The following is a 25,378-nucleotide window of genomic DNA, read 5'->3' as shown; positions in this document are numbered from 1 at the left end:
GAGCTTCCAGGGTCAGAATAGTGCTTTAGTCTAATTTTGCATTATGTAGCTGTATTGTGTGATTTAAATCATTAAAATAGTATAAGATGAGGCTGCATATGAGCTGCTTCTCTATAGTGAAGACTCAGGGTGTCCCTTGGTTGGACTGAGCCTTACTGATAATGTTTATTAAAGTCAGTTCTGATGTATGATCTGTTAGACATCAGTAACTCTCCCTCACACACACACACACACACACACACACACACACACACACACACACACGGATCAGTGTGTGTGCGTGTGTGTGTGTGTGTGTGTGTGTGTGTGTGTGTGTGTGTGACACAGGTAGGAGACACTGACCTCTCGTGCCCCCCCCAGTGCACCACGTGCGCAGCTGATCCGCGCTCATCCTCCCGTCACTGCACCGCGCGTGATCTCCATGGGAACGTCGTCACGCAGGAGGAAGTGAACGGGACCGTTTGACAGAGAGCTTGTTTAGCATGGCAGCAAAGGTAAGCTGGAGACTTTCTAACACACCTGGTTCTCCTCCTCCTGCCGCCGGGTCGGTGAGGTGCCTGGTCCCCGGAGGTGTCCGCCCGTCAGGACGTCCGGCTGGGGGGCCGGTACCTGCCGGTTAGCCCGCTAACAGGATGAGCTAGAGGTTAAACACAGGCAATGACATTGAGGCTTTGCTGTATCCGGTTAGCTAGTTAACGCTAACTTAAAGTACACCAGGCTAACGGCTACAAGTCGACCTGCGTGACGAACAGCTCAGTTATTACTCCTCTTTTAACACTCTGTGTCCGGTTCACCGGTTCGGTTCTGTCAGAAGTTACCGTTCATAAAGTGACGTCAGGCATCCTACAGGTGCCTGGAGCCTTGATGATACAACCACCTGAGACTGTTTGATCTACACATCATCAGGTTCACAACCTCTGATCGATAATCTGACAGCTCTGTACATATAGAGACACATACAGACAGTTTAATATAGATTAAAGTACAAAACAGCAAAAGAACAAGAAAATAAACTTTGTAAGGAGTAATAATGAGAGAAAAGACAAACTCATGAGAGAGAAAGTCACAAGTGTGAGAAGAAAGTTGAAATTATGAGAAAGAGGAGACGATTCTGAGATGAAACGCTGAAATTCTGTAATAGACAATCATGATTATGAGATGAAAATTCAAAATTATGATAATCATGAGATGAGTCATAATTATGCAATCAAGAATGTGAAATTGTAAACTAGGAAGTTAAAATCATGAGATAAATGTTGACTTTTAATCTCGTCACACATACAGTTATAATTTCTCTCATTATTTCACCTTTTTATCTCTTTCACCTTTAATTCAGATTTTTTAAATCTCAAAACTCAAATAATCTTCATACTCAAATAGTTTTTCAAAATAATAATTGTCTTCAACCAGAACCTCCTTGATTTACAGTCCCTGTGGTGTTTCCAGTGTCTCCCCAGTAACATCATGGTCTCCACAGCAGTTCCCAGACTGGACTGGGACCCTCAGCGTGGTCACAGTTTAAATCTGAGGGGTTGTAAAGTGAGTGAGGAGAGAACTAGAATCATTTTTCTACACAAAATAATCTGGCATAGCTAGAACCCGCCTGATATATCTGGTGGCCAATATTGATTTATCAGAGATGTATCGATGTCTGTGTCTGTATCGTATGTTTTGTAATCTGATAGTGAAAAAGATGATGAAGATTTCTGTTTCATTCTGGGCAATAACGTTTATGTTTAAACTTTAAAATATCTCTCCTCCATTACATACGTGTGTTTGATAACCAAATTTGAGGGATCAAAGCAAAAAATGTGCATTAATGTTTATATACTGTGTTTATAAGAATATCGGCCCACAGCAAGAGCAAGATCACAGAGTGATGGAGTGAGCTCCACAATGAGTGAGAGTAAACTAATGTGAAATATGTTTTCTCGAAGAATGAATCTCTATGTTCAGTATTATATTTGATTGAGTTTTTTGTAATCTGTCACTGTGATCATGAAGCACTGCGTATGTTTACATCTTCAGGCCCTCAGTATTCAGATTACACAGTCTGAACTGCTCCTCTGTCCTGTTTCTCCAGCAGCGGTGCAGAATGAGCTGCAGTATTCACTCGGTGTATCGAAGTCTTATTCACAAAATGTTCATTTATTGTCTTGCAGGCAGTTCTGCCTAGGAGGGCCGACCCCGCTGAGTTGAAAGCCATTTTTGAAAAGGTAGGATTTTACCTATGTATCCTTTTTTGTTTTTCTCTTTTGTGTTCGCTCTCTTATCAAAGAAGCTTTTCACTTGCCACTCGATTTACGTTTGTTTCCTTTTCGATCAGATTCTAAAGCTCAGTGTGCGTCTTTGCGTCTTGTGTGTTTTTCTCTTTACAGTATGCCAGCGTCAAGAAGAATGACGAGTGCTTCATGTCGCCGCAGGACTTTGTGAGCCGGTTCCTCCATGCCCACACAGACATCCGGCTGTCAGACGAGGCCACGAAGCTGCTGGCTGGAGTTGTGGATCAGAAGAAAGACGGGTTGGTGCTCTAATGTTTTTCCTTTAATAGGATCAATGGCTTTAAATCAGAATTGATCAGATAATTGTCGCACGTTGGAGGGTTTATTTTCGCTGTGATACAAAGAGGGCAAATATACACATGGATTATTTACAAAATGACAGAAACAGAGCTTCCCATGAGGATTGACATCATTATAGTCTGAAAATATCTGTGGCTGAAGTTGCTGTGAAATTGCTGTGCTTCTCTGTTTAAACCACACATTCATCTCTTCTCATTAATCTCAAGCCAACTGCTAAGTAGTGAGCTTATGAAGGACTCTTATGGAAGCTATCAGTACATGTATTATGTATCCCTTTGATCTCATGTGACTACCTTTCTAGTGTTATTTTGCATTTTATAAACAAACCTATGACTGAATCCTTTGGTGTAAAAAAAAAAAAAAAAAAAAATCACAGAGGGATGCTCATATTTGAATTATATAGCAAAGAGACATCAAACCACCAAAGGGCCCTTTCAGGTGTTTCCTTCTTTGTAGATATACCCCCAATTTCACACTTACTCCTCCCCCCATCCCCATCACCCCTGTTTTTTACATTAATATGTATGTATTTAATGATACATAATGATGGGTAATAAAATGTTAGGGTAAGTCAAAAAAGATAAAAAAAAAAAAAAAAAAGAAAAGAAAAACACCCCACATTGCCATGGTAACCACCTGGGCTTCTACAAAGAGCAAAGTGCACATGGCTGCGTAGTTTCATGTTATTACATCTGCTTTAAGGTGTGTGTGTGTGTGTGTGTGTGTGTGTGTGTGTGTGTGTGTGTGTGTGTGCAGAGGATGGTGAGATGGAGTAGTGGGGGTTTTGGAATTGGAAAAAAGAGAGAGCAACACACGCACACACACACACACACACACAGACATGAAAAAAACACACACATGCACTGTAATTGCCCATGCTATTCAGGAGCACTCGGTTGCATTGTGTGGCTTTGGAGCAGGATAAATGGTGGCCGTGGCATCAGGGTAAATCTATTAGGAACCCATGGCCCAGGCTTTGTATCTAAACCTCATTTTGGTTTTGTGGAGGGGAATGGAAATGATACGGGGGCAAAACAGGGTAAAAAAAAAGTCTGTTTCGACCTTGGTTTGGATGTGATTCCTTTTTCTTTTTTCTTTTTTTTTTTTTTTTTACAGTTGACATTGTAGAGGCCTTATGATGCTCATATTGTGTGATGTGTTATTTTCCTCCTGAACTTTGATAGATAAATGATTTGATGAGACAGAGTCTGGATGATTATTCTGCAGACCTGTGTGTCGTGAGCACAGAACAAAATGGATATAGAAAAGTAGATACGCGGCAGCATCAGCGCTGTGAGCGCTAGCTGCGGACGCGAATGCATTGTTTTTCAAGCACTCATCCGTGCAGACCTCATGAAAAGAACAGGCGCAAGACAAAACAAACCACTTTAGTGTTCCGATCTCATGCAAATCTGTTTGCGAACAATAAGATCTGGTTGGTATATGAGTGTAGTATATTCCAAGCTAGTGCGCCTGCTGCTGTTTTTGCCAGGTAGGACTCCATTTCGACAAGATGAGTCAGGGGTAATAGATTTAGCAGGGGGTCGGACGGCAGGCAGCGTGCTTGCTTACTCTTCTCTTGGAGTGTATCTCTGTGAAAGAAATTTAACTTAGATGTGTTGTTTGACTGTGTATGTGTGTGTGTTGGGATGTAAACAGTGAAAATGCATTTGTCTGCCTCCCCCCTCTGCGACTGTGTAAATCAGGGGATATAGTGACAGTCGTAACAATCTGTTATGTGGAAATCACTTTTCTCCCTCTTATTCTTGCCGCTCCCAGTGAGACAGAGAGACAGATAAAGAGTAGATAGATAAAGAGAGAGAGAAAGAACGAAAGCGTTTGGAGGGTAGAGGGTCTCAATTTTCAGGAATCGAATGTTTTGTGTATGTGTGCACTGACATATAGAACTAAAAGAGGCTTTAAAGATTTTCCTCCTTCACTCAACTAACTTATGTCCTTTCTTTTTTCGCTTTTGACTTTCTTTGCATTCCTCCGCCCTCATCATCACTCTCTCTTCACTCTCTCACAAACCACGGTGCACTCTGAGCTCCCTCCGTTTGGTTTTGGCTCCGACTCCCTACCTCTCTGCTCGCTCGGTGCCGTCTTCCCTCTGATATTTTGATAGAAGCATCTGTTCAAGTGTGAAAAAACCCACTTCCCCATAGACTCTTAAAAAAAACTGAGGAAAAAAAAACTTTGTTAAGGGAGCGTGCTGGGAAAATAGCAGTCTGCCAGCCGCTGTGGACATTCTGGACTCGGACTTGGACTGGTGGGTGTCCACTCTTCGAAACCGAACAGATACTGGCAGATAGCACTCACCTGGATGTGTGTGTGTGTGTGTGTGTGTGTGTGTGTGTGTGTGTGCGCACACGAATGCTCTCGGTGGGTGGAAGGCTGTCAGTAACAATGCCAAGACGCCAGGGACAGGGGATTATTGAAGCCCCTCTAGGCCCCTCTCTCCCGCTACTATCAACGAAGGAGAGCTGTCTTTCTATCAGCCGGGCCTAACCAACACCATGCATTTACGTTACTTGTAAACAATGTTTCCAAGCCTGGTTTTCGGTTCAGAGGAGTGTATTTAGATGCCCGCTGAGAGGAGACAGAGATAAAAGCTGGGTGACGAAGATGAGGTTAGAAAACAAACAAAAATATATGAAACATAGGGTGGAGTTCTGATGCCGGACAGACGTATCGCAGACAGTTTAAACTGTATTGTATCTGAACCCAAAAACATCATTCAGCTGTCATCTATAGAAGCACAGGATAGAATCAAGTCTGTCGGCTGATACATGTCACAGATATGTCTGCGCTTGTTTAAGGATTTAACAAAATCACGGGAGTAAAGTAAGCGAGTACACAGAACACTGAGGAGACGCCATGCGCTCGTTTCACATTAGCACTGTCTCCAGAGTTCATCCTGGGCTGCCTACGTGTATCGGGCAGCCCTGGACGCACGCCATAGCAGTTGATGGTTGGGAGATGCTGTCGGTTAATTTCATTATTGAGTGTCTCGTTGGGGTTGCGTCCACAAAGCAAAAAAAATGGCTCCCCCTTCTCTGGGTAATCATTTTGCAGCCGTCATGGCGCTGCTAATCAACCATCATAAGCTTCATCCCTGGCTACAAAGCAGTGTGTAAATGCTCACGTGGACTGTGTGTGTGTGTGTGTTATGGAGATGCCCCCTGGATCTTGTCTGGGCTCCTTGGTCTAAATCGTGGTCCAATCCCTTCATGATCAGCAGCCCTCTCAGTTACACTAATATGCTGATTATCAACGTCTGGGAAAACACAGACGGGACGGCCGGGTGTGCATGTAAACTGATGCGTGTGAAAAGGAAAGGATCCGACTTTTTCCCTCAGTTCTGCCCCAGAACTAGTGCTGCACGAAATGGTATGAAGGAATCATACTGCAGTTTCTGTATTACATTTTTACAAACAATATGCATATATTACAATTGTAGCATGAGTCGTGATTAGTGGGAATTGTCATTTTTGCGTCACAATTTTATTTGTAATTTCAAAACTATTAAAATCATTTTGTTAATATTTTGAATAATTGTGCAGCCCTGCTGGGAACACTCTCCCAGTCTCCTGTACCTGCTTAAACTCCTTTATTAACCTCTGTGAGGTGTAATATCAGAGTGTACTATACATCTGTCAAAAAAAAAAAGATAATTATTGCAGAGTTTGATAATATTCCAGCAGCGTTTGCAGCAATGGTATGGGCTTCGTTTATAGCAGTGGATCCGAGGTCGCAGCAGTGTGCTTTTGTGCCCCCTCCCACCTACTTGCCAGCAGCAGGGTCCTGCTCTTAAGAACTACCTGCTTAGTTAATCAAACAATATGCTTGCCTTTGAAACAATGACAGCTCATTTGATTTGCCACAGAGGAAGTCTGAGGTAAATGTTCTCACTTTTACTCCCTCTTTCTTAATGATTCCTCTGTAGCTCTCGCTCCAACACACACGTCTGCTCCTTTCTGGAAGCACATAGGTGCCATCATACCAAAATATATTTATGAGTATACTCAAACCCAGAATTAATCTTGGTCTTTTGTGCCGACAGTTTTGGCCTTTTGCTTGAAGGGAAGAATAACATTTTTAGCAGACTACATTCATGAGTCTCTGAAGCCAGTAATCTAAACATGCTTTTCAGCCTTTACAAGATATCCTCGGCACTCGCTATTTTTAAAAATATTTCCATTTTCCTGGTTATTACTTTGATAAGGGGTACTTCTTGTCAGCGCGCAGCTCTTCTCCTTCTCAGTCCGTATATATAAGTACATATAAGGATCCACACAAGCACCCACATGCAAACCTGAAACAGTCCAAACAAACACCTCTAAATTTCATCAGTACCATAATTAATTACAGTAAACAGGAAAATGTAGCCATTGCGTCCTCCCTCCCTCCTTCCCCATACTCCCCCTTTGGAAATTGAAATAGGTTTAATAGATGGATGCTCGGGGACGGCTCATTAGCACTGACCCCTGCTGTAATTATCAGAGCCATTTGTGAAATTCATAATGGACTTGTGGCAACTGTGAACCAGGGCCTGAATAAAGGCTAGACTGCGTGGTCCAGTTCCCCGCAGCAGGATTCTCCCATGGGGGCTCACGGGCTCTCACAATAGTGATGTTTATGTTTTTTAAATTTAATTTCTTGTTGAGGAAGCATGTGGGCATTTGTGTTACTTTGCAGAGAAAGGAGATAACATTCTGCGTGCACTGACAACCTCAGAAAAAAAAAGAAGTGTTAGAGAGAAAACTCATCTTTGCTGTTTACTTTCGAGTCATGACATACTCACACTGATGCAGACAAATCAATTTCCATCACTTAAAGTTTTTACCACCTTGGCTTCTCTTGAGTTACACTCTGAACCACATATTGTATTAGGTTTATATTGAGTGGAATGATATTTCCCTAACTGCCTCCTGACTCCCTCCTCGCCTGTCTACTTGTTTAAAATGGCACGCTAAAATATGAAACTTAATAATTATTAATACCTCTTTTTTTCCTGTTGGTGTACAGTTGGCCCTCTCTACCAGCTGCCAGCTCAGACTGGGAACACACACTGAGCTTTTAAAAAATGTTTTATTTTCTTACTGTCACACTCAATGAGTTTATGACATTATATATGGAATAACAGACTACTGGATAAAGGGGCCGCTTGAATTACGCGTAGCGCAGATTGATAGGTTGTCTCCGTGTGCCGGTTTGCCACTGTGTGGCAGTAATTACAATGGACTTTGTGGTTTAATGCAGTGTTAAAATAGCTTGTTTTTTAATTGAATATTCCATTTTATTAGTGCAACTTAGGTTAAGCCGTAATTACCTATTACACAACTAAATGAATATCAAAGACTCGTGTCTCACATGTGCAGCTGATCAAGTATTTATACAGGGAATTTGAAACATGACTACCACATTAACAAATGAACTCGAATGACAGCATTCACCAGTCTTTCACAGTGTTCTCCATCTTTCTGCCCTTCTCTCCCCTCTCAGTTTGATTTCCTTTCCGGAGTTTGTGGCGTTCGAGTCGGTGCTGTGTGCCCCAGACTCCCTCTTCATGGTTGCCTTCCTGCTGTTTGATAAAGCGGGAAATGGAATGACCACTTTTGGTAAGTAACTCTGCTCCTGATTTATAAGCTTACATAAAATAATACTGTAGTCACTTTTTCTTTTGGCTAATTGTATCTGATTTTTTTAATGCTATTCATGGAGGCACTGATGTCAGCATCGTCTTCTTTTACACTTAATGTAATTGCTCTATTGTGTTTTAGATTTTCTGTTCTTGATTAATGTGATTTTGAGCAAACTCTGGCACAAAGAATGTCCTCTGTAATTAATAAAGTTGTATTTTACACAGATGTGCCTTGCATTTTCCTAAACCATTAGCATACAGTTGGTTCTGTAGTGATCTTTACAAGAGACCTGGAATTATGTACTGACCCTCAGAAAGTACAAATCCAAGAAGCACATGAACAAATATGTTACATAAAGACATTTTTTGTAATAATTGATAGTGCTGTTATTGTATTTAGTATGTCTTTTCCTCCACTCTTCTGTGAGCATTTTTACTTCTCCCATATAAACTTCAGGCATTCCACTTTTTCTGTAATTCCGACAAAACAAGAGAACCTCTTGTCATCATCTTTGTAAACTGGAGCTGTGCACGTTCCCCCTCGAAAATAAAGTTGTACTTCAGGCATGTTTTTTAGGTTTTTTAGAACCGTATGTTCTTACGTAACTTGAAACAAAAGTTCAATCCTAAAGACTTTGCATTTGACATTTAACAAAGACTTTTTCTGCCGGTCCTTACAGGGAGCATGTTACTCTTAAATGCACCACTAAAGAAGTTTTCATACAAACTCCTCTTTTATTTGTGTGAGCGTCTGACCTCCACTCATCTGTTCTTTGTCATGGTGGCATCCACAAACAAAAATACTGTTTGCGGTCCTGTATCTTGCCTGTAAAGACGATGAGGTTAGGTTTGGAGGTGGAGAGGGCTGGTGGCAACTAAAGGATGGAGATGAAGATGGAGGGAGGGGGTGGGTAGCTCTCTGCATGTGTGTGTATGTGTGTGTGTGCATGATTGGCACCATTACTCTGATGCCTGGAAGCTCCGGGGTTGAAAAGGGAAGACATTTGTACTCGTTGCTTATTTCACATTTGCCTAATTGATTTAAACAAGTCTAATGCCAGCCTTCTGTAGGTGTGCGAGGCGTTAGCGCATTAGGCTTGATTTGAAATGCAGCGCACACATCCCACTCGCAAAACAGGGAAGAGTAAGTGAATTTCATTTTAATTGTTGCTGTCGACAGGGTGCAAGATCATTGCGGCTGATTATATATGCACATATGTAAATTTTCATATTTAAAAGGATCAATTAGAGTGACGTTGTCTCGGTGGCAATTAAAAGGTCTGCTGTTTTTCTGCGTCTCCCAAAGGTTAATGAATATCCCAATGCCTGTGAGTTATGAGACTCACATACAAGTGGAAAATTGCATGAAAAACATAACACACATCATGCCGTGCACAAACACTGACTTCAGTGTCTGCCACTTGCATCGGGCTAACGTTTCACCAAAAGCAAATAACTTGTGACTCAGATTATAGACTTGTCAAAGTTGCTTTATTGTGATACGTTACAGAATTCTCCCTTTTTCTGCACCGCTCCCTTTTTCTCTCTGCCGTTCATTAGATTAAAGCGCTACAAAATAAAGAACTGCCTTGTTTATTACCTATTAAAAACATTAATAGCTGCAGCTTACATTGCATTAAAGGCCCGTTTGTTTTCCTGCGCTATAAACGTCTGTACTCTGATTTCTTTTTATTTCATTTTTCTATAAAGCCTGTTTTTATTTGATAATAACCCGAGTAATTTCTGTTAAGTACAGGCGGCACAGTGCTCTGAATTTTTAGCACTCGAAAAAAAAAATACATAATTTGGTGGAATGTCGAGTTAATAAAAATTGTAACACAGCGAGTGAAATGCTGTTGTGCCTCAGCCAGAAAAGACAAAAAAAGAAAGAGGACTGAGTGTTGACAGGTCTATAAAAGCTGATAATATAAACGGCGAGCTCAGAGGCGGCCTCTCCTTTAAAGAGTTAAAGGCTGTATATTTATTGCCTCATTAAAGTGTAAAAAAGAAAACAATGCACAAGCTGTCTGTCTTCAGAAGGTACTGCTGAGCTGAAGTAAATATCACCTTTCTCTCTCTCTTTTTCCCTCCCGTTCTGTCTTTATATAAAAAAAAAATAGTTTCTTTCCTCCTCTCCGTTCTGCACTCGTTCAGCGCAGCTTGTTTGGTAATAAGAAACAGGTCGCTCTATTGGTTTGTTTTTGTTTCTTTAGTAAGGCTGTAATTTAGGAGTCATGTTCAGTGTCTCTCCACTCCACCGGCTGTAGAGGCTTAGAGGGTTCAGGCAGAGGAACACGAGTGAGAAGAAAAGGCTTTTCCTTCTGAATACGGAGCCTACACAGCTCAAACAAGTTCTGCCATGTGTCATTCAACACTGATTTGGAGTTGAGGAACTTAAGGCTCAATCAGAGCAGAATTGTGTTCTGGAGATTGACGTTGACATTTTGTCACAAACAGTCGCAGAATTATTTTTTTTTTCTCCCCCAAATCAAATAATTACTAATGTTAACCACATGATAAGAAACACATGCTGTTTGTTAAGAGCTGACTCACAAAGCTTTGTCCCAACAGAATTTAGCTCTTTATTAGAGCAAACTAAAAACTTAAGATGGAAGAAGTACTTGATAATTGTCTGTTATGAAAGAGTGAAGATGCAGGAAGGATGTTATGGAAGGATTTAGACAGTGCTGGAGGCTCTGTACATGTTAATGTATGACGGTCATTAACTTTGTAATCTGTTCGACCTAAACACAGCCGTTAATCTGTCGTCATCAAGGATTCCAAGATAAACTGTTTTGTTTCTGATTTTGGTTTAAATTGTGTATATTTTATATGTTTTTACACACGACAACAGTGGAGTATAACTCAAATACAATTTTGAGAAGCTTGCATTTGACTGAAGTGCTTTTATTTTATGTTAATTTATATTTCTACTCCACTGCATGTCAGGAAGAAATATCATACTTTTGACTTCTGCAGTGCATTTGTTTTTAGAATTTTACATACAAAACACATTTGTTGTTTTATTGTCTAATAGAATATGACATACTGTTAAACTTTAGACTACCAAATATATATATGTTGTGTACAAAATTAGATCGAGTGCCTACAGCAGTTAAAAGTTGATGCATAAGTAACAATCGTGTAATCATGTAATATAAAATAATCACTTGGTCTGTTTGTTTGCATCATAAGTATGTTAACTCGTGTTACATTTGGCTCATAATATCTCCTTACATTTACTTTTGATTGCTTCTACTTCTGATGGAGCATTTTTACGCTGCTGTGTACTTTCTCTGAGTGAAACACTTCCTCCACCACTGCAGGCAGCGCCGGTACGCTCCAGCATTCAGTGGCTGCATCTTGTTATTAGGCTGTCAACAGCAACTTGTCATCATTCAGTCATAATTAATTGTCTTTTTTTGTCTCTGTTACAGAGGATGTGAAACAGGTCTTCAACCAGACCACCATTCATCAGCGCATCCCCTTCAACTGGGACTGCGAGTTCATAAGGCTGCACTTTGGCACACAGAGGGACAAGCAGCTCAACTATGGGGAGTTCACCCAGTTTCTCCTGGTGGGTTTCATGTAGATCACCTGCTCTCGCTGTTGCTCCTCTTCAGTTCTGTCTTTGGCCCTTTGTGTGAGTCTGTCTAACTCCATCTTATTTCCAGTGACCATGATTGATTTATACGCCTGTACACGCAGTTTTATCCCCACATGTTGTTTACAGGGTGCTTCTGCAATCCTGTCATGTAACTGTATTGTCAGATACTTATCTGAGCTTGTCCAGATGAATGTGTGCGCATACTGCACAGAGACACACCGGTTCCCTTCCCCTCTCAAACACAGCCCTCCATATTGACCAGATTAGTCATTAATGAAACACTGAGGTTATATATATTTCAGACATTTTCTGCATTTGCTTTCCATTAGCTGACGTCGTACACCTAGCATTACCCTGCTCCACCTACTCTGAAGCAGGTAGAGACGTAGTTCTGCCTCCATAAATAGTATAGCTGGAATATTCCTCGTGTATTTGTGGTGTGCGAGCCATTTTCCAATATGATGTCTAGACTTAAATCGGGCCTGAGCGGAGGGAGAGGTGGTGGAGGAGGGTGGGAGAGAGAGGCCCGAGCTGTGCCAAGTTTGCATCCACACTCACCATGTATCTGAATGAGCTTTTTATATTGCACTTAACTTAGACCAGATGTGGGCAGCAGCTCATGGATATTGGGACATTGTTGTGTGTGCGTGTGTCCTCGGGTGTGTGCATTTGTTTGAATGTACAGTATGTGTGTGTCTGTGCGTGGGTTCCTCTTGTGTGTGTTTATCTTACTTATCTGCTTTACTTTATGTGTGAACAGTGGCGTGCTGGCTTTGTGCATCTGTGTTTATGTCTGTGCTTTTTTTCGTCTGTGTGTGTGTGTGTGTGTGTGTGTGTGTGTGTGTGTGTGTGTGTGTGTGTGTGTGTGTGTGTGTGTGTGTGTGTGTGTGTGAGTCTATGGCATTGTGGCCAGTGGACGCTGTACTTTCACATTGACAGCGTGCCCGGTTCTCTCCCAGTCAGTCACTCAGTGGTTTCCAGCTCCATCACAGCAGCAGGCCAGCAGCCAGCCGCACTCATTGCTCAATATGAAATGCACATTTCCTGCTCATGCTCTCTGTATTTGATCATTTCTCATAGCTTTTGATTCATGTCTTAATAAGTGACAGAAGCGAATGAATTTCACATTGCTGTAGGATGCCTCTCTGTGTAGGTAAGGGTGAGGGACGGTTAACAGAGCATTTATTTTACATGTTGTAAATATTTTCATGCATTCCATCTTTTAGCACTTGCTTCATTAGTCTATTGATACTCATGAAATAGAAATATTATGCAGAATATTCTAAATATTTTAACATGAGAGATAAAAACAGACACATTGATATCACTGTGACGGCGTATTAATTGCTGCAGTTATAGTGCTGTGGCCTCACTAATGGAATATTTTTTGTTATATCTTAACAGAAGTTTAAGAAGATAGGAAGAAATCTCATCCTTCTTTACAGATGCAATTCCTGAACTCCTGGCTGTGTCCTAACCTTGCTCAGCCCTCGTATCTCATCCGACAACGTCTTATCTAGAAGTGTAAACTCGATTCTTCACTCATCACTCGCCCCGTCGTGCTTCTATCTGTGTTAAGAGTGTCCACAAGCTGCCTGTATCAATGACAATTTGATGCGTGTCAGTGGAGGAGAGGATAGATATAGTGTTGCACAATAAATACATACATATATATGTTGACTTTTTTAGTTCCTAGAGGAGGGAGCACGTTTACAAGTTTTAAAACAATAAATCTCATTCGAGCTATGGATGCTATGCTCATTACATCGTAGCCTTTCTTACCCTCAGGTGTGCATAAACTACAGGTAAGAAACTTTTTTTAAATACAAAAATGCTCAATTAGCAGTAATCATATTGGTGTTGGCTGAGAAATATCTGTCATGCATCTCTAGATATGAAGACATGGTCCAGGAAATGAAAAGCTAAGAGGCTAACATCAGTGTTAGCTTCTCCAAAGTTGACTAGCTTTTCAGTCATAATATGTTGGTGTTCATGCATTCTACAGATTCACTGTCATTGCTTTGCACACCAAACAACAGTTGTGCTGCCATTTCTCACCTTAATGAAATTCTTAAGTTAGGACAGTTCTGTAATAGACCTCAGATAAGCATTTGTCCCTAATGCAGTTGCTAAATCTGTTTCTGCAATATCAATATAAAAGTGATTTGAGACTCAAGACAGGTCAGTAATGAGGCTCCTGAGGCACAGGTAATATTCAGATATTGGAAGTTCATTCTTATAGTTATCAGCTGCTCCAGTGATTGATGACAGGGCAATTAGGATAGGCACAACAACATTTCCTCAATCAGAATTTAAACCTGTGCAATTACTGCACACTTTGTGATTGCACTACTACTCAATGCTATTATGAGACAAAGCTTTTGTAAATGTCAGCCAGAACAACAAAGCTGCACTCTGCAGCTATAAAAGTTCTCAGATCTGTGAAAACCAACACCAAATATTTTTCTGCTATTTTTTTTTTATAATTCCCTACCACCTGGCCTTTCCCCCTCCAAGAATGTTCTCGTCCTTTAGTTCCCCCTCGTCCTGCCATACATGCATGTGTTTATTGTGTTTTTCTGCCATTGTAGCCACGACACTGCCAGATGCTCACAAGATGGGATTATCGGGGAAAACGTTTGCACCGCATATTTCTCACAAGGGCTCTCTCTGGCCAATTACTGTCTTGATGGAAGCCAGAGATTCTCACCAATTACACGCATTTTTCCCGTCTCACGTGTGGACGGCGGCCAAGGCTCACTGTCAGCGTGGTGTTGTCTCTGGCAGTGGTATTACCAGTGTCCAGAGAAGTGGCACATAGTAGCCCATATTATAAATCCTGGCAAGTGAAGGGCTCGAATTACACTGAGGGGGACACCGCATGTCCCACTTCTTCTCCTAAACGCTCCAGAAAAGTGAATTGTTGGCATTTCTCGGATTTTAAAAGTCCCAATTATATGTTTGACTCTCCCAAGAATCAGTGGCCAGCCCTTAACATCACTGTGTAGAGGGCTCACTGGCAAACATGTAAATAGCAGTTGTGCTAAAGCTTCTCCTTGTGATAGTTTTAGCTCTGCGCTGATGAGAAGCAGAAATTGGGAAAAGAGAGAAACAATCCTGCTCCACTCATATTGATTATTTAAGTTTTGAAGAGACTCGGGTGGGTGAATCACAGCCGTTGGAAACGAGCAGAGGTGGCTCATCATGTGTTTATATTCTCGTCCAAGGACAATTAAAAAGACTTGCAAATGCCTCAGCGGTTGCTGGCTGTCTTAAGCCCCCAGCTTTATGTCTCCTGCCTCCCTCGCTCCCCTCCCAAATAAAAACCATGTCCCTGCAACACTCATACAGTTGCAACAAGTTAAGGTTTTAAGAGGCTGAGACTATAAACTGCTCCATCCCATGGACCACAGTTGTTTTGCTGCTCTGTGTGGTTGGTGTGTGTGGCTTCTCAGACGCTTAACTTGTCCAGAGAAACTGGATCTAATTTTCTGTTCCTCATATGACGACGTGCACAAAGACACAGATAAATGCTCACCCTTGTTTTTTGCGCGTGCGACCGTTATCTTCTTCTTCACTTTTTAGTTTAGTTGGGTTTTTTTTGGGGTTTTTTTTTGGTTTTGACTTTAAATATCCTCCCTCTTCTCGTCCTAGTTTATTTCCCACCAAAGTGTTTTGACCTACTCACAACCGAGCACAGAAGTGAGTCACGACATTCGGGATGCCGACACCAAAATATCTCACCTTATTTACTTTGGGAGTGTTTACGTATGTCAATCTCTCGGCGTTTCCTTGCCTTCCTTTCACTTATACACTCTCCGGAGCCCCTGCTGCGCTCATAGGTGATACTGACACACGGCTGCTACATTTGCTGTTTTTGCAAATCTGCCTCTTTTGTTGCAATGTCTATTCTTACTCCCCTCCGGTCTCCACTCAGCTTTGTGTAAATGTCACTCTTCCCCAGTCGTTTCTCTCAGGCGCTGTGAATTGAGAGTTCGATCAGTTATGCTGTCAGTGAAATATCACTCAAATTCAGCACAACAATAAGTCATAGCCTCATAGGGTTTTGTGTTGTGGTAATACCACTTTTTTGAGTTGCATTTAACATCTGAATCAATCAGTTGAATAATGCCATGCATGTTCAAGATTCAATCAGTCCCGCTCCAGCAGTTTTTGTCCAACATGTGTGCCTTGAAAAAGAATGTCCATTCTTCTTGGACAAATTGTTCATCATTTGTTTTGAACTGAATTACTAACTTACTTATTGTACTATAACTATGTGCTTTAATAAGAAACGTCATTTATAAACATCCTCACTGGCATGTTTTTTTTTTGTATACAACTTTAACAGTGTTCCTAATGGATATGATTATTTAGATTTAGGATATTTATCAGATTATGTCGGTTATGAATTAACTTAATATGTAAATTGAATGGTGCCTTTTTAAATAGAGAAATATCTCACAATCTTCTACGACATACATGTAGGGCTGAAACTATGATTATTTTTTATTATCAATTACTCAGCTGATTATTTATATAATATAATTAATCAGTAAATACGTGGCTGCTTGACATGATGTTTCCCTGCCAGATCTCTCTCACATAGAAATAATTAAAAGTAGTTTTAAAACGTTATAATAATGTGATGGTTCTTTATTTGTTTGCAAAGTAAAATTCTCTTTAAACAAAACCTATTTTAAGTAGCTGGAAACAGTAAATGTACTAGTTTTTGAAAGACAAATCAATTAAAAAATTAGCTGCAGATTGATTTCCTGACAATTAATTGATTAATAATGGATAATTTCAGCTTTATGTGTCTGTGGGAATTTAAAAAAAGCTCTCCAAGCCATCTTTACATGGATGCTTCAGTTGCGTAAACACATTGATGTGTGCTTTATAGTAACTAAAATTGAATTGGTCATTGAGGCTGCTGGTATTGTGTCACTGTGTGAGAAACCTCACGAGTAAAAATACTGTTTTTGACCTAAAGGCTGTGATACCCTGCGAGTGAGTCAAACAGCCAGACCAGCTGGTTGTAGCTCGCTGTCCTAATGCCTATGGCCCTATTTCACAGAGTCTCTTTGTGTGTTATTATTGTTCAGATATCCCCGTCTTTGTAACCGAGTTTCTTGTCTTAAGACGGTGGAAGTGCTGGTGGCAGAGGTTTGTTTACAGCCTCCCTCTGTAGACTTGTGGTTGCAGGTACCGATAATGGCTGCTAATTTCAAAGGCCTTGTGGGATCTGTCCCCACCGCAGCCGGCTCTCGTCCCCGCGGACCTTTTGTGTGTACGTGCATGCAGCAGGAAGAGAGACAAAGTGAGCAGTTGGGTGATTAGCCATCTTGCCTGCGTGTGCACGTCTGTGTGTGTGTGTGTGTATGTGTGTTTGTGTGTGTGTGTGTGCATGTTTGTATGTTTCTCCCTCAAGTGGGTTTAATGGGGATTTGGGGAGGGTGTGAAAAGCCCAAGCGACGCCTCACAGTAGGCAAGCCGCTGTTGGGAGAGGAGACGAGAGTAAAGCCTGGCCAAACGCCGGCTCCCCCCGTAACTGAGAGGGGGAGACGGCACCAAGGGGCCCATCAAAGCAAAACCTGTGTTTTTTTACGCATATGTGTTTATATGAGCAAGTTTATGTGGATTTCAATTTATGAAGGCAACTTAAAGAGGTGTATGACCCACATATGTGTACAATAATATGCATTTACTGTATGATCTAACACCTAAACTTCCCTCCGCTCTCCTCTCCACTCCCTTCCACAGGAGATGCAGCTGGAGCACGCGCGGCAGGCTTTCATCCAGCGGGACCAAGCCCACAGCGGCTCCGTGTCGGCGCTGGACTTCAGGGACATCATGGTCACCATCCGGCCGCACATGCTCACATCCTTTGTGGAGGAATGCCTCGTGGCGGTGGGTTTTTGTTTAGCTCCGTGGTTCTCTCTTCCTTTTGTTTTTCTGTCATCCACAAGCGCCAAAGTCAGGCTGGATAAAAAAATAAAAATAGAGGGATTGTTCACGGCTGTCCACCTGGAACTTTATGGTGCCTCGTCATTAAATGTGTGGGATAAATAAGCTGATCCTTATAAAAGCAGCACCTAAATTATAATTTCTATCATGGCACAGTTTCATGTAGAATTAGATTCCTCAGTGTTGTGCGCAGAAAATTATCTTTGTATTTAACAAAATCTTTGTATGATCAAATGTAACTGAATTTTAAAAAATGGAGGCGTGTCCCTTTGTTAATACAAGTATATGATAAATATCTTTATCTCGAAACCTTCTCATAAATACTCATCGAAAAATTAAATATCATAATATTTAAGACTATTTACCTTGATAGTGATATTATAGTGAGGACTGTTAATACTTACTATACTTACTATACTACTAAAATATTAACACAATGAGGATTTTGATAAATAATTATCAATAATGTGAATGTAATGACCAAGGAAGTAAAGGCAAATATAAGGAGAAGTAGAACTGATATAACATCGATCTATCCTACATTTATACTATATAACAATGTTTGCTGCTGATTCAGGTGCTAATTCCTGTTAGGCAGACAGGCAACCTGACGTTTATTTTATTCTCCATAAAAAGAGTTAAAGGCAAGACTTTCTTCCTTTATTTCTTTCTGTCTTTTTTTCTTTCTTTCTTTCTTTCTCTCTTTCTTTCTGTCTGTCTGTCTTTTTCTTCTCCCAGTGTTTACTTCTTTCTCTCACACCCCCGCAGCCAAACACCGTGGCTTTCTCTTTCCCATCCAGCTGTCCATCGTTCATTCCTTCTTCTTCCTCTTTACTTTTTCTCTGTCACCTCTCATCAGTCCTCTCTCTCTCTCTTCTTCCCTCCCTTCATTTTTTTCTCCTTCTCTCTCTCTCAGCCTCCCTCCCTCCCCCGTGTCTCTGTCTCTCTCCCAACATGTCATTAAGTCTAACCTCTCTGGCAGTGTCAAAGCCGAGCAGGCCAGCTGAATGGGAAGATAGAGACAGAGATAGATGGCGACTGGAGCTTTACAGTCCATCATCTTTGCTCGTGTGTTTGTGTGCGAGTGGCTGTGCGCGTGTGCTCTATTTGTTTTGAACTCTGAGATGTTTGTCTTTTTGTGTCCTGTCTTTTCTTTATGTGTGTCAGTGTTTGTGTTGCGCGTGTGTGCGCCTTGTGTCTGTGTCCGTGTCTTGCCCCATTTCATAAACACCTTGTAGACTCTGTCATTTTCTCCGCTGTGTTTACCTCACCGACCAGACATCTTGGTGTGCTGTTAGTAAACTCTCTCTCTCTCTCTCTCTCTCTCTCTCTCTCTCTCTCTCTCTCTCACACACACACACACACGCACACTTTTGCAAGCACACACGCACGCGTGCGTGCGCGCGCACACACACACACACACATACACATAAAAAAAAAAACCCATAAACACCGCAGACACATTAAAGGTGGTATTATGCCAGAAAGAACAACCTTTAATCCACTCACCAAACATGCTCAATGATCAGTGCCTCGCTCTTTTCACCCAAATATTGTTCTCCTCTCCCCCTGAGTGAAAGACTCAGTGTTGGATACAGTGGGAAGATCCATGCCTATAGGCTAATAGACATGAACAGATAAAGTGTCTCTCTGTTAGAGAAGAGCTTCCACCCCTTGTTGCAACCACAGCAAGCTGCAAGTAACCTTCTTGAACGCGTCTGTAAAGCAAACAGTGCCATCTAGTGAAAGGAAGCCCTACATTTTTTTATTGCCTAAACCCTCAACATTGTTAAGAGCTGCAGCAGCCTCCAGGCTCATCTGATCCTCTGGCCTAAGCTTTCCAAAACAGGCAACAGCATCTATGAACGGTACTCGAACGGACAGAAATTAGAGCAGAAGAGTTCTGAGAGCTTGATCTGATAAAGACGAGCTGCTGGTTCACATGAAGAGTTGCTGCACAGTCTGGAATGTCCTCAAGAACCCAGCGTCTATTTTTAATCCGTTACCTTTTTTCTATTTTCTGTTCTTTTACCACTTCCTCCACCTCATAAAGAAAGTTAATTAAACTCCCTGAGAGTGTTCGTTGTACGATGGAAAAAGAAGTGGTTGAAGCAGGTTTACTTCTCCCCATGGAGCGAAGTTAAGGAGGAAAAGTTGATGATTAGACACCGGTGAGGTCAAGATTTCCTCCTGACATGTGATGTTTTAGTCATGTCAGCGTCGTGCACCTCTCAAACATTATATCTGATTGGAGTGTAGTGTGATTGTGTTTGTAAATGTGACTTATTTTATGACTTATCGGTAGAGTTTCAATGATTAAACGCTTTGTCAGTAATTAGTTAGAGTAATTTTTCAAGAAAAAAGGTTGAACCTCTATGATTCCCGATCCCACATTGTAAATATCTGGTTTGAGTTTTTATGGACATTTGGTTTACGGAAAAATTTTCACTGTTTTCTGACATTTTACAGACCTAGCAACTTATCAAATAATCGATGAGAATAATCAACAGTCAGACTTCTTGGTACTTGCTGCCCCACTTTCCTGCATGTTTAATTGTCTGCATGTTTCCGTCCTTGCCCAGGTTGCTGGTGGCAGCACTTCTCACCAGGTCAGCTTCTCGTACTTCAATGGCTTCAATTCTCTTCTCAACAACATGGAGCTGATCAGAAAGATCCACAGCACCTTGGCTGGCAACCGCAGGGATGTGGAAGTCACCAAAGGTAACCGTCAAGGATAAAGACGCACAAAAACTCCAACACAAACTTACATTGCTTGTTGCCAAAATGCAGATGCAGATTTATGAGTTTAAGTACACGCAGGACACATTCACAAAACAAGTGTGATGCAGTCCTGCACTGCAGCCAGTATTAAATGTGCTTTCCAGATAATGTATTTGCATCTGTGCGTGTTAAGGGGAGGGTGGAAACTTGTTTTTGTTTGGTTTTCTTTCTTCCCGGTGGCATTTAAATGGGCCCGCTGGATCCGACCCAGCACACGTACTGCATACCCACAATCCCTGATGGAGCCTGTCTTGTCTATTAGACATCCTGGCACTGATCTGTGGATCACTTGATTTGTCCTGGGGTGCTTTTGGATGATAATGAGATTTGTTTAGTTCTTGAAAAAACATACTGAAATGAGGAATGCTTGCTTTGTCAAAATCTTGTACTCTTTTTTTATAGCACGAGGTGTGAAGGCTGAGCAGCAGATCAAGTGCATATTTAATTGTTAAAAACATCGTAAGCTGTTTCTTACCTATTAAATCACCTACATTTCTGTGAAGATATAAAGCTACGAGGTGATGAGACTGAAGTATTTTTATCCATTGATCCAACAGCCTTTGTCTTTTTCAGACATTGTCTCTCGGGCTCTCTGTCTCCCATGGTTAGTTCCTTTCAATCCTTATCTGTCTCACTTGCTTGCACCACTTGCTGTCTCTCATTCCTTTCCTCAGCACTTGGCAGGAGGCCTGGTTAGCTTTCTCTTTCTTTCCACCTTTCTCTGTCTCTTTCTGACTCTCTCTTTCCAGCTCTGGCCTTCTTTAAAAACCATTCTGACCTCTCTCCGCATGGCCCAGGGCCACCAGTGTAGCCTTGTGATGCTATCTGAAGCCTTATCAGGGGTGTGGACCAGAGCCGACCCAGACCAAGAGCCCATGCTCTCCCCAGGCTGTTCCCACCACGGGTACACCGAGACTGGGCTTGGCTCGACCCGTGGTGGCCCGTAGCCAGCCAGACCTCCACAGCCACCACCCATCCACCCTCTACTCCCCGAGTCATTAAGGCCTCCCTTGGGACTGCAACTGCTCGGCTACATGCACCACTGGCTGGCTGACAAACATACAGTGCACACACTCGCATGTATCGAGTGTGTGCGCACTTTGTTACACACTATTTCAAACATTTCTCACGTACACACAAGCATTCAGATGCATTAACAAAGCCAAGCCTGCACACATGCGAAATAATCCTGATTGATTCCGTATGTGCAGCAAGGCCACTGTTTTGCCTTGGGGACGCCATTACAGCGCTTAACGCCTACACAGAGTGCACACATGTGTGTGAACGCTTGTGTCTATACATGCACAAGAGACCTTTGGAGAGCACACCTTTCATTGTGGCAGCGGTGTATACCACAAGGCAAATCATGACAGTGCATGTTCGTGAACAGGTTTTAATTGTGTGTGTGTGTTGATAAAGTAAATGTTTACATAATACTGAATTCATCTCTACTAGATAGCACAAGGAGATATGATAGGTGAGCCAGTTAATTGTTTTTAATTATGATTTGCAGTGACCAGTTTTTTTTCCAGAGGGTTTTTTTACTATGTCACAATCTGAGGTTGGTTTTTTAGCAGTAGATTTCAGCGATATGGTCCGAGGGATGGTCAGTCCACTAGTTTTGTCTAGACTAAAATATCTCATTAGATATTACGTGGAATGCAGTTAAGTTTTTCTTCATAACATTCAAGGTCCCCTGAGGATTAATCCCACTGACTACTGACTGGTCCCTGACTCTTTGTATAATATAACCATGTGTTTGACATTTGTTGTTTTGAGTCAAATGTCTGAAAAACTATTAGATAGACTGACATTATATTTAGTAGATTTAGTGTTCATAGCTCGCTCAGGGAACATTTCAACAACTTGGATCCTCGAGAGCTACCTGCAAAACTAACATCATTCAATTCAGTCAAAGCTGTAATTTGCCAACATGCTAAGCTGAGATGTTGCACATTCTGTTTAAACATTATATCTGCTAACACACCGTGCAGCATGTTAGTGTTGTCATGGTGAGAACGTGCAGACTTCTGGAGCAGCTATTGTGGCTGTAGACTGCTGTTCTTTATTTCTTCTCTTTTTTTAATCCACTTGTAATGCGCTTTGTAATTGTTTTCGAAAGTGCCGTATAAATAACAATTATTATAATGCTTTGAACAGACCGCCATTAGGCACTCATTAACAACACAGCGCCAATTGCCTTAACAAAGGATGGTGAGAAGAGTTTAATTTGAATAACTCTGTAATATTTAACTGCTTAAATGCTCTCAGTCTAAGTTGTCTCAGTGTCAGTCCAAAAATGTCACTGTGTGTGTGTGTGTGTGCGCGTGCGTGCGTGCGTGCATGCATGCGTGCGTGTGTGCATGCGTATGTGTGTGTGTGTGTGTGTGTGTGTGTGGTGGTGACCACAGGCTACAGGTAGACAGGTTATCAGCATTGTGATCTATGATCTCTCCCAGACAGAGCTCTATGTCTGTCTATGCGTGAGTGTGTATGTGTGTGAGTTTATTCTTGTGTGAGTATGCTATGTTACATGCTTGTGAGCATTACCTGCATGTACCCATGGATGCGTGTGTGTGTGTGTGTGTGTGTGTGTGTGTGTGTGTGTGTGTGTGTGTGTGTGTGTGTGTGTGTGAGAAAGAGAGCATGCCTCAGGGGTAAGCTGAGCCTCGGTGGGGTGAATGGCTCCAGTGTAGAACGACTTTGTCACAACCCCAGCCTGCTGCTCTTTGAATAAAGCGGGTCAAACAATGCTGACTCCTCCACTGTAAGCCAGCCTACAGTCAACCTGTTCTTTATTCCACCAACAATAGGCCGGGTCTTAAGTTACGGCGTACTGAAGCTGCCTCAGAAGAACTCTTGAAGTCCATAACTCTCTCTGGCCATATCTTATATTCTCTTTTCATAGAATTGATTCAACATGCTTCACTTCTTACTTTAGAGCTAAAACAGTGTAACATTTAAAACCAGTACTGGCAATAAATCCTGCCGGTCATCATACTTTATGTATTCTATTTATTCCTCTACAAAAACAAGATAATGAAATGCAGCATTTTACAGAATGTGATCCACTGTAACTATCTCAGTGAATATAGATGAAAGATACTCATCACAGATCCATCTTTTCAGGAAACACAAGAACGTACTGGCCCATGTAGATGTATACCAGAGCTGGTTCTGCTAAAATTGTAACAATAATGAATAGAAGGTGCAACACGCACAAATTAACTTGTTGGATTGACATACAATGTATTTACCCGTACATTTTTAAAATCTTTTTGCACATCATAATAGCACAAAGTGTGCGACTGATGATATTATGTTGGTGCATTGTATGTTACATAATATCAGATGATGATACTGAGGCTGGGATGCAGTATCATGCACGCTTGGAAACAGAACAACAGAGACGTCAGTCAAAGTTGTCACTCACAGGAAAACACTCTTGTTTCGATATCAGATTTTGGTTTTAGGTTATTCATTCAGCTCAGTACTACATATTTTGACTAATTTCTGTGTTGTAGCTGCTGTGTGTAATATATCACTCATTGATGAAAATACATCATGAGGAAATGATTGTAGCAACAATCTGTAGGTAGAAATTAGTATCACTATAGTTTTTAGACTCTGACATTGGCATTGAAACATACCAGTTAACTAACGTGGATGGATGCATCATCGTGTTCCTTTACTATGGAAAACAATAAATGAAGTACTTTTAACATAAAGCAAGGCCTTGAACTTAAACTAGAAATGCAGAATCATAGAAGGATCGTTAATTGAGCCCTGGGTGTAGCAGTGAACACTCTGTCCTGGTTGTGAAACAGCAGACCAGCTGTTCACCGTTGCTTGCTGACTGCTTCGACAATATGTGGTGCCAGTTGGTGTGTAACTGCACTGCCGTGTCTGCGCTCTCTGCGGTAGGTCAGACGTGTTCTCAGTGGGCTTTGAGTCCAACGAAACTGTTCCTCATCACCTGTGATGTTTGTAATATCCATGGACAGAATCTCAAAGCTCAGCCAGGGAGTTGAGACTATTACGTTTGGTGACATCTCAACTTCGTGGCTCTTCGCCATGATTAAGGTCTGCTGGCTCCATCAGGACATGACCTTCTGCATGCACTGGGGCAGTTTGCAGCCAGCTGTGCAGCTGTTATGATCACTGTCAGCAGATTTTGGGCTGGAAAAAGACCAACTGCCTGCTCTCACTTAAGACAGAGTTACTGCCTTGAGTTTATAAGCCAGAGATAAGAAGTTGTAAGTGAGGGTGTGTATAAAGGAACATGAGATGAACCACAGTCTTGTGGATGTTGTACCCTTGTACTCTCATGGCGACGAGTAACTTGAGCTTAAAAACAAGGCTCTCGTGTCACCTGCTCCTTGGTGGATTCTACACGTCGTGTGATCACACCTGATTCATGACATCACATGGGAATCCATCCTGTCAGGCTTCAAGTTATCATTTCTGGCAGAACCACGGTGGTTTGGACCAATCGCAGCCAACCAGTGGAGAACTCCTGGCAGCAGTGGACTTGGTTGAGATGTGATGGCAGCAGGAGGAGATAACGTGTGATTGACAGTGAAGGACAGATGGTTCATCCAATCACCTGCCAAGTATTTTTTGAAAGTGCCTGTCGTGTTTCCAAGGTTGACTTCTCAGGTGATTCAGTGTACAGCACATCCTCTACGGGCTTTGAATGGATATCTGAGAACCCAGATATCAGAAGGAGTTCAGGCATCTGACAGAAGTGTATTTAAGTATTTATCCCATCTGTCCTGAGAATACCTGGAGAAAGGA

The 25,378-nt window shown here is 41.7% G+C and overlaps 1 protein-coding gene across 4 annotated transcripts in view; it reads left to right on the top strand.

Moving 5' to 3' along the window:
• The first annotated feature begins 361 nt into the window (after positions 1 to 361).
• Positions 362 to 25,378, top strand: part of LOC119015525 (calcium-binding mitochondrial carrier protein Aralar2) — a 48,776-nt gene continuing 23,759 nt past the window's right edge. Inside the window, exons 1-8 of one of the 4 annotated variants that reach the window (XM_037091619.1) lie at positions 423 to 494; positions 1,429 to 1,539; positions 2,163 to 2,216; positions 2,379 to 2,521; positions 8,088 to 8,203; positions 11,664 to 11,803; positions 17,597 to 17,743; positions 20,383 to 20,521. In XM_037091619.1, the coding sequence (XP_036947514.1) occupies positions 483 to 494; positions 1,429 to 1,539; positions 2,163 to 2,216; positions 2,379 to 2,521; positions 8,088 to 8,203; positions 11,664 to 11,803; positions 17,597 to 17,743; positions 20,383 to 20,521 (862 nt within the window). In that variant the 5' untranslated portion in view covers positions 423 to 482. Of the gene's footprint in view, positions 495 to 899; positions 907 to 1,428; positions 1,540 to 2,162; positions 2,217 to 2,378; positions 2,522 to 8,087; positions 8,204 to 11,663; positions 11,804 to 17,596; positions 17,744 to 20,382; positions 20,522 to 25,378 lie in introns of those variants that run through there. The other 3 variants (XM_037091592.1, XM_037091601.1, XM_037091611.1) reach the window with 3 other exon arrangements.

Source organism: Acanthopagrus latus, chromosome 3 (genome assembly GCF_904848185.1).
Source record: "Acanthopagrus latus isolate v.2019 chromosome 3, fAcaLat1.1, whole genome shotgun sequence".
NCBI lineage: Eukaryota > Metazoa > Chordata > Actinopteri > Spariformes > Sparidae > Acanthopagrus > Acanthopagrus latus.
This window is presented reverse-complemented; position numbering and strand designations above follow the sequence as displayed.